The sequence below is a fragment of the Trichomonas vaginalis genome, chromosome IV, assembly GCF_026262505.1.
Source record: "Trichomonas vaginalis G3 chromosome IV, whole genome shotgun sequence".
NCBI classification, from domain to species: domain Eukaryota; phylum Parabasalia; order Trichomonadida; family Trichomonadidae; genus Trichomonas; species Trichomonas vaginalis.
Window position 1 is genome coordinate 22,753,478 of NC_067206.1, and position 14,859 is coordinate 22,768,336.

A 14,859-nucleotide genomic window follows, 5' to 3' on the forward strand; every position below is an offset into this window, starting at 1 on the left:
ATATATGACAAGATAGAATATGAGAGAGGTCCTATAAACTGGAGAAAGTGTCACAATAAAGAAATTTTATTAGTAAGTAAATGTGGTTTGAAATAGGACTACTTGTTTTAGGTTTTTTTCCATTGTGTCATTTATTTCTTTGACGTGGCAGAAAGGTACAGAGAATATGAAGATGAACCAATGCCTGCAAATGTCCAGTATATGTACTCGTAAGAGATATTTTTATCTAATATTAAATGGACGCACAGAACTTAGCGAATGCGCAGCAACCTGGACAACCAAACCCAGAGAATATTCCAAATGAAGTTAGAATACAAACTGCAATGGCAAACTATGGTCAAGTGCCAACAGATGTACAAATGCAAACTGCCATGTCAAATGACGCTGCGTTAGGTTTGCCACCATGGTATGCAAATATGAGATGGAAAGAGTTTTATACAAACCCTGAAGTGGGATATAAACAACTTTATGCAGATGACGCGAACACAGGAGTTGACCCAGAATATGTTTTCTACCAGAGAGAAACAGAATGTATGAGCTCCAGTTAAAGAATGCTATGGAACTCAACAGGAAAACGTAAGAGACTAGGCGGACATTAGATTTTTACATATAGAAAATGGGTTTCTTTGGAAGAATAGGAAACTTCTTTCGAAATGTTTGGAAGAGGTATATGGAATGGAAAAAATCTGTCGGAAGAGGAATTTGGAACGGAGTCAAAAATATTGGTAAAAGAGTAGGTCAGTTCGTTGGATTATATACCTAAAGACCCTGAACCAGAAGAACAAGCTCCTGTTATACAACAGCCTGAACCTGCACCACAGTCAAGTTGCAACCAAATCCAACACCTCAACCGTATTAAAAATTATATTTTTACCGTTCGATAGTAGTTGTATATGAGACTAAGTTCTAAGTAAAACGCATGGTATAATGGAACTATTCTCTTTCTTCCATCTGTTGTAAACCATACTTGAAAGTCTGAAATACTTCCACTTGGTGGTTCATATAGCTTTGTAGGTTTTTCGTAAAAGTCATTTGCCAAGCATAAAAAAGAGTTTTGTGCACCAGAAAAATGAAGCATGAACGATAATAGCAATCTGAGTCGAAAAACATTTTCATATGTTCCATTAGGGTTTTTCGACTTCATAAAAGTTCGGGTGTACTGGATATTCTGCAGGCTGATTTAACATCCTCAAAAATCTATACCATGCCAAGTTGTTATATTTTGTAGAAATATAAACGTCTTCTCCAAGGTCTTCTATTCTATTGATTTTAACAGTTGCATTTTTCCTGTCATATAAAATATCGAGATGGTACTCTCCTTCGTCAATGTTGTACTGTTTTGCATATTCGAGATAGATATCGTTTATTTTTTCTTGAAAAGCTTGAAGAGTTGTTTCTAAGTTTACAAGCAAACTAACTTGTAAAAGTTTTCCCTGTTCAAATTTCTCATACGTACGTTTTTCTTTGTTTATAGTATCGAATTTCAAAAGCGACCGTAAATGGGAAACCATGTATGGCTTCTGAAATGAACTTCATTCTACGAAAGCCAATAGCTTTTGTGACGGATGGGTCTCTTAACCATCTCAATGGGTAGTCAAAACGATTAGCCTTCATGCTTTACGGTCTCTGTCTCAACTTTTGACCTACGTTAGTAAAAAGTTCATCTAATGGTTTAGTTGTAGCAACTCTTGAATTTTCTTTTTCTATTGAAAGCATATTTTATCTAGAATAAAAATGTCGAAAGAAACAGCGTCTATGAGAGAAATACAACACAACCGACAACTCATTTTGCAAGCTCTAAATAAGAACACAACAAACTTTTCAAACTATTCTAAGATATCTGAGTCATTGAAAGAAGGAAACTTAAAACTGACGATAAACCCAATGACAGACGAGTTTCTATTTCAAGACAATAAGAACCATACTGTTTGTATAAATCCAACAAAAGGAACTTTAAACGAGAAACCTATAGATGAACTTCTTTTGAAAGCAGATGTTGACAACAAAGCTGACAAAGAGTATGTCATTGAAAAAGTTCAAGAAGAACATGACAGAGCAGATGCAACATATGCAACGAAAGAACATACTCATCCTGAACTAGCGGACAAAACATATGTTGACAATAAAATGTCAAGTGAAGTGACAAGAGCTGAAAACGAATATTCTAAAAAGACTCATATACATACCATTGCAAATATTACAAACTTACAAGAAACCTTAAACAGGAAAAGTGACGTTGGACATACACATTCTATATCTGAAATAACAGACTTAAACGTTAGCCTTGAAAAGAAAGCTGACAAAACATATGTCAACAGTGAGTTAGAGGAGAAGGTAGATAGGGGTTGTATGGCTAGTGCGTTAGTGAAGAAGGCAGATAAGGAATATGTGGATGAAAAAGACAATGAAATTAAAGAAAGGGTTGAATGGTATAATGAACGGACATCGAAGATTTTAGAAGGTAAAGCCAATACAGGGTGGGTTTCAGGATGTTTAGACCTTAAAGCGGATAAGAACCATACACATACCATTGCAAATATTACAAACTTACAAGAAACCTTAAACAGGAAAAGTGACGTTGGACATACACACGATTTCTTCGCAACTGTTGGTATAGAAAATATTGAAGGAACGGTTGAAGGAGCTGGTGGGGATGTATTAGATTGGAAACCTCCTAACTTTCCACAAGGTTTAACATCGGAAGAAGACATAACAACGATGAGATACATTAGATGTAGAAATGTCTATGTCATGGAGGATGAAAAAAAAGTTAAATTCACTGCTCAAGATTTATATGATAAAAAAGCTGACAAAACAGAGCTTCAAACGTTAAAGACAGAAATACTTCAAACACTATATCCTATAGGTTCTATTTACACGTCAATGAACTCTACCAGACCAGAAGTAGTACTTGGTCTCGGAACTTGGACTCAAATAGTCGACAGGTTTTTGTATTGTGCAAACTCTTCAAAGGAAACAGGTGGAAGTAAAACGATTTCAGGTGAAAACCTACCTGCACACAGTCACTACATAGATTTAAGTACATCTCAAGCAGGTTGGTATAAGCATAGATATTGGGATTGGTCAGGAATGATAAAAGGTAAAGGATATGATGTTAAAGACAACGTTAAGTTTGCTATAGATTGTTACTGGAGTAACACTGAGGGAGGAGGAAACCATACACATCGCGTTTCAGGGTATACGCAAACAACGGGACAAAGTAAAGACTATATGCCACCTTACATGACAGTTTACGCATGGTATAGAATTGCTTAGTCGTCATGTTCCACTTCTTTAGCATATTCGTCAGGAGTTGTCTTATATTTGTTAGGAACTGTCTTTGAAAGTATACCACCTTGAACCTTAACAAGTTTGAAACGAGGTCTGACAATAGTAGTTTTATCTTCTGCTTGCAGTCTGTACATTTTGCCATGTTTGCCTAAAACTTCATAATATTCTCTTGTATACTTTCTTCTATTTTTACGAACACGAAGGTGAGTACCTGTCGGGTTCCCATTGTTGTCATAGTCAATAGTATTTTCATATGGGTCGCGTTTAGGTATTTCTATTTTTACTTTGTCACCTTTCTTAAGTTTGAAGCCTGGCATTCTTTCTTGTTTGTCTCTTTTGACTAAACTATTAAATATATAGTCTTTCTCTAAGTCAGGGTTGTTTTTCATTTCTTCGGGGGAGTGGTTTCCCAAACCTTTTTGTTTACGGTTATTGTAAATATTTAAAACTTGTCTCATCTTTGCCATGGAGAAATGTCTATATTTGTCGTCATATGACATTTCATTTGCTTCACCACCTTGTGGTTGGTTTAAGTCTCTTAAGATTTTTATACAACTGTCAATGACACCAAGAGCAGAATGGTTTTGGTCGACAATGAAATATTGGTTTACATTTTTTGAACGCAGATAGTTTTTAATATCGTCTGATTTGAAAGAACTTTCACAGTCAGATGTCAGTTTTGTTGGATGGTATTTGTCAACGAATATTGTCAAAGCAGTTTTCACATCTAAAATATTTTTGGACCATAATGGTATGGCTTCACAGTATCTTGTGTTTTGACCGACAAATATTAGCCAGTATGGTGGTCCATCTTCTCTATACCTCGGAATGTTTTCCAAGATATCCATAAACCAAGCATTTGGTGTTGAACTAAAGATTTTTATCATGAGTGCTTTCTTTGTTGCCTTAGAAACATAGGGGTCCTTGTTTGGATTCGTCATTTTTTACCCTATAAGAAATGGGTTTATTTGGCGCATTAGCAGGAGTTGCATCCAGATTTTTACCCGCAGTGGGAACAATAGCCAGAGGTGTATTTGGAGTTGGAAGGAAGATTTTGAGTACATTAGGTATACTTAAAGAGAAAGCACAACCTATTATACAAACTGTACAGAAAGGTTGGGATGTAGCACGAGATGCAGCAAATCTTATTCCAAATCCTGAAACAAGAGGAAAAGTTCAAGGATGGATGGACAATGTAGGAAGACAAGCAGGAAACTATTATAACAAAGCAAATGACTACTATAACCAAGCAGGACACTATATGGACCAAGGTGAAAGATTCTTTAACAGAGGATATAACCATGCACAACAGTGGGTAAACAATAACCAACCGCAACCACCTCAAACGTGGGGAATGTAAAGTTTTTTACTGAGATGAAATGAACAATACAGCATTGAGACAAATGGGTTCAAGATGGATTTGTCGACTTCCAGCAGTTACACAACCACGTGTTTGTCAAGTTCTTCCTATACCTCAGGAAGTTTTAGACCGACTTAAAAAACCTAAACAACCAGTTGAAAACAAACCAAACTAAAATTTTTTACTGAGATGAAATGACCGAAGAAGTTGAAACGGTAGATTTGACACCACAAACAAAAAGTTCAGAACCATTGTCAAAACCTGTCAAAGAACTTACAGATGAAGAGAAAAATTCAATAATAGAAAGTGCCAGGTCTGGAAATACAAACCCTAACTACAAAGTCACTTTTCATAGAAATGGAACGGCTAGTATCTCAAAAAAGAAACAGACTCTCACAAATAAAATATTGAAGTCTGAAGGAGCTTTCGAGACAACAGATGGAAAAGTTTACTTCACTGACCAACAGTTCATTATAGAACATCTCATTGACTTAGAGTCGAAATATTCTAAACTTTACAACAAACACAAAAAGTTGAAAGGAAAACAAAAACAAATGGCATATGATATTTATGAAGATGTTGACGACACAACTGTTCCTGCAAGTGAGTAAAGTCAGAGGAACCGAAAAGTGACGAAAAACCGATAGAAGAAGAAAAACCAAAAACTGAAGATAAACCAAAAACCAAAGTTTAGTTTCCAAACTAAACCAAGTCAACCTTCATTAGCTGGTATGGGTTGGCGTCAAAGACTTATGGCAGCAGGCGGTTATGTAAAGTAAAGAAAAAAAATTTTTTTATTTTTATAAAAATGCCCCCATATAGAATGGATAGAAAGTCTGCTAGAATAAAAGCAGAGTTACAAAGATATGGTTGGAGAGTTTCGAAGAATTTTAAATATAGGAAGGGAAGACCCATAAAAGTCTATGACAAATTGTCTGGTCTTCGCTACGAAATGGATTTGGAAACAGCACGTGCCAATTATCCAAACAGACTAGAGAGGTTAGAAGAAGAACGTCTTATGGACATGCCTTTCGATGTTAGTGAACCTCAAGTTGAAGGACACGACGGCTTTGCCAGATTCTACTGGAAACATGACGAACAATTGCATCCTTTGAGAAGGAAAAAAGGAAGGTGAAGACATGCTCCCATGGAAAGAACAAGATATGCATATGAAAAGTACGTGAAGTTAGAAGTCAAATTACATCTGGTCGAACCTTTACAGTAAACTTTGACGAAGGAAAGAACAAAGAAGGCTTCATGGGAGTACTTGCTGCATTCAAGACGGAAATAAGAAAGGATACAATCTCAGATACCGTAACAGATTTGGATGGTCACATTTACTATGCACATGGCAATGTCACAACAGCCAACTTCTTGACGCTTTCAAGACTACAAAGAGAGAACAAATGGTTGACTCCGACTCAGACATTTTGAATGCAATTGAAGGAATTGCAAGTGTCAAGTTCGAATGGTACCAACCTAACCCTCAAGCAGTCAGACAACATGCTGGATACTTCCCGTTCATAAATAAGTCTGACATTGACTTGACAAGGTATGGAATTTACAATTCAATTGAAACAATTGTCAATGAACCTTGTATTCTTACATGTCTCAGGAACTCTGGTCTTGTTACAGATGAGAAGATGAAGTATCTTGAGTCATGTGTGAAGACAAGGTACATTCTCAGAGGTCAATTGGCAAAAATTGCACCGTTGGCAAATGTCAATATCCGAGTCAACATACCTACAGCTAAAGGTTCTTCACATGACGACTATGTTGTTGACAAAGACTTACCATGGTTGAAGATTGTAATTGTCCACAACCACTTCATGTTGAACGAAAGTCTTACAAACCCATTGTTCGGAAAAGGCAAGTGCAACATTGTCAGAGCTGTAAACATTCTTTTCGAGAAAGGTTTGTTGGAACCAATTCCAGATGACAAGCTGACAGAAACTTTTGTACCAAAAGACGAAACAAACTTTTCACTGTTAGCAAGACCAAAAGTTGTTCCAGACAAAGTTCTAGTACAAAAGAAGTACACAATTCACAAGGAGTTGGATTGTTCGGATACCAACCTGAACCAGAAGAACTTCCAATGAGGTTGCAAGAACTTCAAGATGCTATAAACAAACTTCCATTGAGACATCCAATTGACGTCAAATTGTATTGGAGAGCATCTGAGTTAGGTCAGAAGGTTTTATATGAAACAGGTTGCTTCGACGATGTTTATGAGATAACAGGAGAAGTTTCTCAGAAGATAAGAGACTCACTTGAATTTCCACAAACTGGACCAATTGGATGCGATAAGTTCGACTCATGAAAAAATACTATGTCGACCTTAACGCTGCGTACATGAGGTTCGTCCAATATATCCCGACTGGAATTCCAAACGAAGATGGTGAGTTCCAGGAAGGAACTATACAGTTGGAAAAGTCATACAACAACTGTATGATATTAGGAAAGCTTCAAACCCCAAACTTGCAATGACACTCAAATTGCTTATGAATTCGACATGGGGATATTCCATTAAGAAACCTCAAGAGATGAAGAGTAAACATTATGAGAAGGTCGACAACTTTGTTGAAAGGTTTTCTCCTTTTGTTTTGAAGTACGAATTCACTCAAGGTCAAAGTGGCTTAGTAACCACATTAAAACCTATTGTCGAACATTGGTCTTACCCTCAGTTCGCAAAGGCAGTCCTTGACAACTACAACAAATTCTTCTCCGAAGTCAAATCCAAAGTGAAGGTTTACTATGAGAACATTGACGCACTCATGACGAACGAAGAAGGGTACAACAAACTCATTGAAATGGGCATGGTCGGTGAAAAGATGGGTCAATTCAAATTGGACAAAATTTTCACCGAAGTTCATGTCCTCTCCAAGCGTAAGTACTGGGGCATACTTGAAGACGGCACAGAAATAAAACATTGCATGAAATAAAAAATTTTTATATTCCTTCCTAGCTAATTTCCGTTTAATTTCATGGTCGCCCTCGGAGTCTTTGAATCGGACAGGTCGAGTTACACCATTCTTGGTCTCAAACTCATATATAACCTGTTTGTCTGTATTTTCGTCGACTATGGCACGAGACACGAACATTGACCAAACGGACAAAAAGTGTCATTTCAGATGGTCACGCAGCCAATCGCATTCGAGCACTTCGAAGAAGCCTTACGTTCCAAGGGAGAGGGTGTCTGGTGCAAGGCAGAGGTCATGAAACTCTACGAGCAGTACATCCTCAATGCCTGGGAGGACAAATCGTCCTTGGATTGGCAAATCTACCAACTCCTCTGGGACGACCTCCTACGCAACTGGGAGAACGAAAGAGTCCAATTCAAAGGTCGGGAACTAATTTTGCAAATTGACCTTAATTTCACATACTTATCCAAATAAACACCTAAATTTACTTGGGGTTTCCCCCTAAAATAAAATTTTTTTACTCTTAGAACCACTCGAGGTTCTCCTTACGGTTGTTGAGCTTGTCACCGTCAATGTGTCTGACCTTCGTCTTCTTGCCTGGATTTGGAACCCATTGAATTGCGACAAGCTTGCCCATGGAAATTGAACCGCGATTCCGAAGGTTAAGGTTCAAGTGTCCCAAGTTGTTGAGGACTGGGGTAAGAACCTTGCCGGTCTCCCTGTTGCGGATTTGGTATGGGTAGGGTTGGGAAATTTCGTAAGTGTCATCGGCAACAAGGGTTGCCCAAACTTCCTCTTCTTCGTGTTTCTCTTCTTCCTCTTCTTCCTCTTCCTCTTCTTCGTGTTTCTCTTCTTCCTCGACAATTCCTTCTTCAATTCTGTGTTCACGAATTACGGTGTTGCATGTTCTGTCCTTTCCGAGTACCTTCCAGATGGCGTCTATCTCTTCGAAGAAACGGTAGATGAGTCTGGCAAGGTCTCGGTTCTCTCTCGCGTAAATGCGCAAGGTTTCCGTCAAATCATTCAGGCATTTCTCATTGGAAGCTTGGTTCATGAGGACATCGGCTTTGAGCTTGGTCATCTCTTCCATAAGACTACTTTGGAGAGTCTTAACGGTGTTTGTCAGATGAGCTTTCAAATTCAAAATTTGAATTTGAACTGGGCGCTTGTCTGGCAACATTGAAAGGACATCTGCCATTGTGTTCGGCTTCGGTGCTTGTTCGGACATCGAAAAAATGAAGTGGTTTGAGAATGACGGTTTTACTTCAAAAAGCTTGTTATGACAGTTATGTCATACAACAAGTTTAAAATAATATCTTGTTCTTCTTCTGAACGTTTGTTGTCTCTTCCGATAAAAGTTTCGAACATGAGAACCAAAAAACGTTTTTTGAGATTGCGGAAGAGTTCAGGCAAACGTTCATATTCTGGATATGTTGGGAGCAGTTCAAAACATCTGAGCTGACTTTCGGACAAAATTGGGACAATGTCAGAAAATTCATCTTTGGTCGGACTGCTTGAAGGTAAGTCCCTTACATGTAAGTAGCTCTGGTAAAGTCTTCTCATTTCTGCTAACTTTTGGAGTATAGCTTCGTAGTTTAGAAGTTTTAATTTTAATTGTCTTATTCCACTCTTTACTTCTAAACGGTAACTATCCATGAGGTCAAGAGTAGCTTTGGTAGCTTTAAGTGGAGCTATCTGTTCCTTGACTTGTGCAATTTTGGTTGCAATTGTGGTTTGAGCTCCTTCAAGTTCGCCGTCTATGTCGTTCTCAACGTCTTCAAGCATGGCTTGAAACTCTTCATCGGTCCATTGAGATTGGTGTGGAACGAATTTAACTTGCTTCATTCAAAAAATGAAAAAAATGTTTTTACTCTAAACGTGCCATGTATATGGCTATAAGAAACTTACCAGAAGGCTTCTTCTTCACATGAGTCTTTGGCAACTTGAGTGTTGGTGTTGGAGTTCTTGGGGGAGGTGGCTCTGAAATTTCAAATCTCTCTCGAGCGCAACAACAGATGTCAGAATAACATTCCCCACTGTCCTTCTTGCCACCATAAACTGTGTATTGACCAAACTTGCATTTACAGGAAGACCGGTCAATACAAGGTTCACAGTTGAAATAGTTGTACACAAACCTGTTGAGTACGAGTGTGAGTAAAAACATAAAAAAAGTGAAGTGAAAGTGAGATGTTTACTGAACTGGTTGGATGTCGCCTTCACAGGTTATGTAGAACGGCTGACCCGAGAAGTGAAGGAGACCCTTGAGAATTTGGCTCATTCTTGGGAAAGGGTTCTCTCTGTTTGGAAGTTGTATCCAAGGACGCTTGGCAAAGAACTTGAGAAGAGCTTCTTTCTTTGCTTGCTTTATGTCGTCGTAGGCTGTCCCGTCTGGTATTTGAATTGGAATTCCAGTCGAAGTCTCGAGATTCAAGGCAGCCCTTCCCGTTATCCAACAGTTAACAAGCTTGCCTTTTACATTCTGCCTGAGGAAGTCTTTAACAAGCTCGTTAATTTCAATTAGGTAAATTGCCTCGTCGGTAGGTTCGACCTCGACCATTGCTACTGTCAGTAAAAGTACTGCTACTGTCAGAAAAAGTACTGCTACTGTCAGAAAAAGTACTGCTACTGTCAGTAAAAGTACTGCTACTGTCAGAAAAAGTACTGCTACTGACAGTAAAAGTACTGCTAGGAGCAGAAAAAAGGAAAATTTGAGAGGGTTTTCGACGATAAAGTACTGCTACTGTCAGTAAAAGTACTGCTACTGTCAGTAAAAGTACTGCTACTGTCAGAAAAAGTACTGCTACTGTCAGTAAAAGTACTGCTACTGTCAGAAAAAGTACTGCTACTGTCAGTAAAAGTACTGCTACTGACAGTAGCAGTACTGCTAGTAGCAGAGATTTTTATCGTTGTGGTCCGACGGTTAAGCCACAAACGAATGTCCGACATCCCACCAACCGAGTCCATTCCCAAACCAGAAGAACCGAAAGCTGCAGAACCACAACAGTCTCCTCAGCAACCTCAGTTCCAGCAAGTACCTCCGATTTACTACCAATTTCCACCTCAAGGTTACTACCCACTACAAGGCTTCCCGAACTACCCTCCTCAGCCTATGCCTTACTTCCCCAACCCTTGGATGTTCCAGCAAGCTCCACCCCAGCAATTCCAATCTCAGTCCAAGAGAGACCAAGAGTTCGAAGAAGGTCTGAACCGCTTACGCAAAGATTATGCCACAGCCCCTATGGAAGACGACAGGCTTTCAGTCTCTTCCCTCAAATCGACCGATTCGACTCGTACCACAGATTCGGTTCGTGACCGTGAAGACTACCTCAAGCAGTCTGAGAGACTCTTCATCCTACAATCATTTACAACTGGAGCTCTCAAGAACATGCGCAATTACGAAGGTCAGACACCAGCTGGAGACCGCAAAACAGACGTACTCGCAAGAGCAGTCCAACTGGTCAAGACAAAGACTGAGATAGTCGACTTCATTCTTGCAGCTTGCCCATACAAGTAAAAAAATAAACAATTACGAGTTAAACTTTTTATTCTTTCTTTTCTGAGTTGTTTAGAGCTGGTTTCTCTTGTAGGAACCTTTCGTACTCTTCCATGGTCATGTAATTGCGAATTTTGTACGCAATTCCAGGTTCGTTGTTTTTGAACCTTACGTATGTAACGCTTCCATCCTCCTCAGGGAAGTAAGCTGCTAACATCTGACCAAGTTTTCTCGGTGACTCGGAGCTCATAAAAATGTCACTTTTTTAAACCTTAAGTTTTTAGTCTTATTTTACCCTTTGTTTACCCTTTGTTTGTCAATGTAGTATTGGAGTGCAATTTCTCCAAATTCTCTGTGTCGGAGTTCTTCAGCATTTTCCAAGGTGTACCTGGAGAACTCAAAGAAGTTGTCAAGAAGATACTGCCATGCTGCTCTTCTGAGTTCGTCGGTATTTTGGAAGTGTTGCACCTTCGAGTCTTCTGACATGAAAAAAATGACACTTTTTCAGCAAAAAAATGTTTATGTTAGAATGTTAGATCTAACATGTTTCTAACATGTTTTCTAACATGGTCTAAAACTCTTGAATTTTCATGAAATTTACACCAAAAATAAAAATAAAATTAGTTTTATTTTTTTTATTTTTTTATTTTGTATAAAAGATATGATTTCAACAATCGGCACAACAACAGTTCAAACAACTACAGCACCAAACTCGTTAGTCATGAATCCTACGTCAATGTTGGTAGAGATGAAAAGCTTCATTCCTTCTTCATATACTTTTGAAACAAAAATCCAGAAGATAAAGCAAGAACTTTTAACAAATAATTTAGACTGTAGTGCGAAAGATGAAACAAATGAAGAATATCTTTATGAAATGCAGGACCTCATCGACCATTTACCCAAATTGCCTGAAATTCAGCAGCAAAAACTCACTATTCCCGAATTTGACGAAATAGAAGTCAAAGCAACTGACTCAGTAGAAATAAAGAAGTTCATACGAAAGGTAAACTATGAGTTTCTAGGATTTCATTGCAACCATAAGGTTATGGACAAAGATTGCGACATGGTATATAAGAACATCTCTGACCTTTACAAATCCGAAGAATTTAAGACCTACGACAACTTTGTTTCATTAGTTGCAAAATGTGTTTGGGAAATAAGAGATAAAGATAGAAGAGGCAAAGTATGGAACGAACAAATAAGACCCGCTATGTTTGAGTTAAAGAAAACCATTGACGCCTTAGTTGTTTTAGCAGGTAAGGTTTCAGAATATAACGCAAAAATGAACCCGCAATGTTCAAAATGTAAAGCAGCAATGAGGAAATATAACTACTCCGTCAAAGAGATAGAACGTATGCGAAACGACTATGCAGACTTAAAGAAAGAAGCAGAAAAGCCAGCAGAAGATAAAATGGACATGTTAGCATTTCTGAACAAAAACTATCCAACAGCAGAAGATTTCCTTCTATCTGATGTCAAGAAGAAGTATAAAGAAACTTTCGGTATCGTTAAAACTTTTGACATACTGACAGAAGAAATAGAAGCTACGAAATTGTTTAGAGTCATGAACCATCGCAACATATACCATGTAAAACGCTTGTAAATAGTTATGTTAGAAAACATGTTAGAAAACATGTTAGATCTAACATTCTAACATAAACATTATTTTTATTGAATTCCGTATGAAATTTCATGAGTTTTGTATGTTTTAGACCATGTTAGAAAACATGTTAGAAAACATGTTAGATCTAACATTCTAACATAAACATTATTTTTATTGAATTCCGTATGAAATTTCATGAAGAACAGCGAGTAGTGAAAAAACCCTGGTCGCCAAAACTCTTTATTTTTCAAGCTTGACTTTTTACAATTTGAACTTTGTTTGCGTAGATATGAATTCTGAAAGAAGTATGAGGGTCTTGTATAACTTTGTACTTCTCCCATAGTTCATGTCTGTCAAACTTACCTGCCATGGACTCTTTCATAAGTTCCATGAAATCGTCTTCGGACAATCCAGGGAAAAGTATGATATCAGTAAGTATTCTTTTAACATCCTTACTTAAACTCTTTGCTGTCTGTACACATATTACGACTGAGATGTTAAAGTGTCTGAGCTTCTTAAGAATTCGACACATATCTTGTTCTCTATTCTTAAGCAAAGGATGAGAAGCAAAGTCATCTAAGATAAGAAGACACCTATGAGGGTAAGTCTTCCAATCGTAAGATTGCAATTTCTTCGAAATGTATTCTATCTCTTTCTGTTTGTTTCTGAAGTGTTTCTTCTCTAATATTCTCTGCATTTCCTCATTTGGGTCTTTAAACTTAGAATTTATATACTCATTTATAGCATTATACTTCAAAACTCTTCTTTGGTACTTCTTTATCCAATCTAACAACTCAGTATCCTTTATACATACTAACTTAGACTTCTTTATAATATCTTTGAACGAATTGACGGTTTGGTCAAATTGACCAGAAGTACTACAAATAACAACTAACTCATAGAATGGGTTCTTCTCATCTAGTTCTTGTTGTTGTGCAGCCATTTTAAGATAAGTGAAAGTCTTACCCGACCCAGGTGGTGCAATTAGACCTGTTATACCATTCTGAGCAAATAAGAACTTGTCATGTATAGGTTTTATCTGAGCATTTTCTAACTTCTTCTTGTTCTTCTTCAAAACATTCTCAAATTTCTTGTCAATGTCAGCAAACTTTTTTTCTAACATATTTTTAGAAAAATTAAAATTTTTATCTTTTTGAAAATGTCTAGCGATTTCGCTATCTATATTCGAGACAAGCTTTTTGACAGCAAAACATCTGTCGACCATAAAATCTTACATAGTGTAAACAAGAAAGGTGAATTTGTTCTAAAGTTCTGTTTCTGGGAATATGACAAGAACCATAAAACATTAAGCAGAGAAGTCTTAAAATTTGTCAATGACAGACTTGTTGACAGAGATGACGCCGATTGGAAAGATGAAGTCCAACAAAAGTTCTTAGAATGCAAAGAAGGCACATGCGCTGTTCTTGAAGATGAAATAGAAAACAGAATAGATGAGCTATTAAAGGACAAAGAACTTTTACATAAATATGGTTGCGCCAAATTTGACATAACTCCACCAGAGAAGAAGAAGAAGAGAGAAAAGAAAGAAAAGAAAGTAGAAGAAAAGAAAGTAGAAGAAGAGAAGAAAGAACCAGAGCCAGTTCCAGAGAAAAAGAAATTTGACATGTAAAAATAAAATTTTATTTTTAGAACATTTCTGGGTCAATGTCAATGTTCTCTTCCTCTTTAGGAGCAAACACTGGCTTAGACTCTAAAATCTTTTTACCCAATTTACCTTGAACTTCAACTATCTTAGACTCATAATATTCATAGTCGTCTGCTTTCTTTGGTTCATAAGGTATAACAAGTTTGTATGCTTTGCCTTCTTTAAGGTTTGAGAACCTTCTGTCAAAACTTTCTTTGACTGCTAACAAACCTTCTATGTCTAAGTCTTCAAATTTCGCACCATTTTTAGTCACAATAGCAAACTTAACTGGTTCGATGTTCCAAACTTTGTCAAATGAAGACTTTTCAAAATGGTAGAAGTAAACATTCAAATAAGCGAATGGGTCTAGTTCTTCTTTGACTTCTGTCATGTACTTATTTACTGAAATATATTTCGTCATCTTTTCTATCGGATAAAAAAATATTTTTTTAAAATTTACTCAGAAAAATTTTTCTTTGTATATACACCTTTCTGAACATCTAAAAGATTTTTGACATTTGCCAAGAATGTTCGTTTAGACGCTGT

General features: G+C 37.3%; 12 protein-coding genes and 2 pseudogenes across 14 annotated transcripts, besides 1 other annotated feature; 8 read left to right on the forward strand and 6 right to left on the reverse strand.

The window, feature by feature from the left end:
- Positions 1–14,859: part of a mobile genetic element that runs on past both edges of the window.
- TVAGG3_0149620 (uncharacterized protein) lies at positions 237–548 on the forward strand (the record flags this gene model as incomplete). Its single annotated transcript, XM_051224585.1, has 1 exon — positions 237–548. One exon carries the CDS (start codon positions 237–239, stop codon positions 546–548), a length of 312 nt encoding a protein of 103 aa, XP_051109571.1.
- Positions 4,250–4,651, forward strand: TVAGG3_0149630 (uncharacterized protein; the record flags this gene model as incomplete). The annotated part of the gene is made up of 1 exon (XM_051224586.1): positions 4,250–4,651. The coding sequence occupies one exon, from the start codon at positions 4,250–4,252 to the stop codon at positions 4,649–4,651; it is 402 nt and encodes a 133-aa protein (XP_051109572.1).
- TVAGG3_0149640 (uncharacterized protein) lies at positions 5,460–5,786 on the forward strand (the record flags this gene model as incomplete). Its single annotated transcript, XM_051224587.1, has 1 exon — positions 5,460–5,786. The coding sequence occupies one exon, from the start codon at positions 5,460–5,462 to the stop codon at positions 5,784–5,786; it is 327 nt and encodes a 108-aa protein (XP_051109573.1).
- Positions 6,058–6,971, forward strand: TVAGG3_0149650 (annotated as a pseudogene). The gene has a single exon. A coding segment is annotated over exon 1 (914 nt).
- Positions 7,783–8,046, forward strand: TVAGG3_0149660 (uncharacterized protein; the record flags this gene model as incomplete). Its single annotated transcript, XM_051224588.1, has 1 exon — positions 7,783–8,046. The coding sequence occupies one exon, from the start codon at positions 7,783–7,785 to the stop codon at positions 8,044–8,046; it is 264 nt and encodes an 87-aa protein (XP_051109574.1).
- Positions 8,096–8,511, reverse strand: TVAGG3_0149670 (annotated as a pseudogene). The gene has a single exon. A coding segment is annotated over exon 1 (416 nt).
- Positions 9,055–9,417, reverse strand: TVAGG3_0149680 (uncharacterized protein; the record flags this gene model as incomplete). Its single annotated transcript, XM_051224589.1, has 1 exon — positions 9,055–9,417. A coding segment is annotated over one exon (363 nt), but the record flags the coding sequence as incomplete, so codon positions are not given.
- TVAGG3_0149690 (uncharacterized protein) lies at positions 9,440–9,736 on the reverse strand (the record flags this gene model as incomplete). Its single annotated transcript, XM_051224590.1, has 1 exon — positions 9,440–9,736. The coding sequence occupies one exon, from the start codon at positions 9,734–9,736 to the stop codon at positions 9,440–9,442; it is 297 nt and encodes a 98-aa protein (XP_051109576.1).
- TVAGG3_0149700 (uncharacterized protein) lies at positions 10,508–11,086 on the forward strand (the record flags this gene model as incomplete). The annotated part of the gene is made up of 1 exon (XM_001294829.1): positions 10,508–11,086. The coding sequence occupies one exon, from the start codon at positions 10,508–10,510 to the stop codon at positions 11,084–11,086; it is 579 nt and encodes a 192-aa protein (XP_001294830.1).
- Positions 11,115–11,315, reverse strand: TVAGG3_0149710 (uncharacterized protein; the record flags this gene model as incomplete). Its single annotated transcript, XM_051224591.1, has 1 exon — positions 11,115–11,315. The coding sequence occupies one exon, from the start codon at positions 11,313–11,315 to the stop codon at positions 11,115–11,117; it is 201 nt and encodes a 66-aa protein (XP_051109577.1).
- On the forward strand, positions 11,727–12,668 carry TVAGG3_0149720 (organellar and viral DNA polymerase type B; the record flags this gene model as incomplete). Its single annotated transcript, XM_051224592.1, has 1 exon — positions 11,727–12,668. The coding sequence occupies one exon, from the start codon at positions 11,727–11,729 to the stop codon at positions 12,666–12,668; it is 942 nt and encodes a 313-aa protein (XP_051109578.1).
- TVAGG3_0149730 (protein of unknown function, DUF4106 family) lies at positions 12,916–13,791 on the reverse strand (the record flags this gene model as incomplete). Its single annotated transcript, XM_051224593.1, has 1 exon — positions 12,916–13,791. One exon carries the CDS (start codon positions 13,789–13,791, stop codon positions 12,916–12,918), a length of 876 nt encoding a protein of 291 aa, XP_051109579.1.
- TVAGG3_0149740 (uncharacterized protein) lies at positions 13,828–14,298 on the forward strand (the record flags this gene model as incomplete). The annotated part of the gene is made up of 1 exon (XM_051224594.1): positions 13,828–14,298. The coding sequence occupies one exon, from the start codon at positions 13,828–13,830 to the stop codon at positions 14,296–14,298; it is 471 nt and encodes a 156-aa protein (XP_051109580.1).
- Positions 14,315–14,734, reverse strand: TVAGG3_0149750 (protein of unknown function, DUF4108 family; the record flags this gene model as incomplete). Its single annotated transcript, XM_051224595.1, has 1 exon — positions 14,315–14,734. The coding sequence occupies one exon, from the start codon at positions 14,732–14,734 to the stop codon at positions 14,315–14,317; it is 420 nt and encodes a 139-aa protein (XP_051109581.1).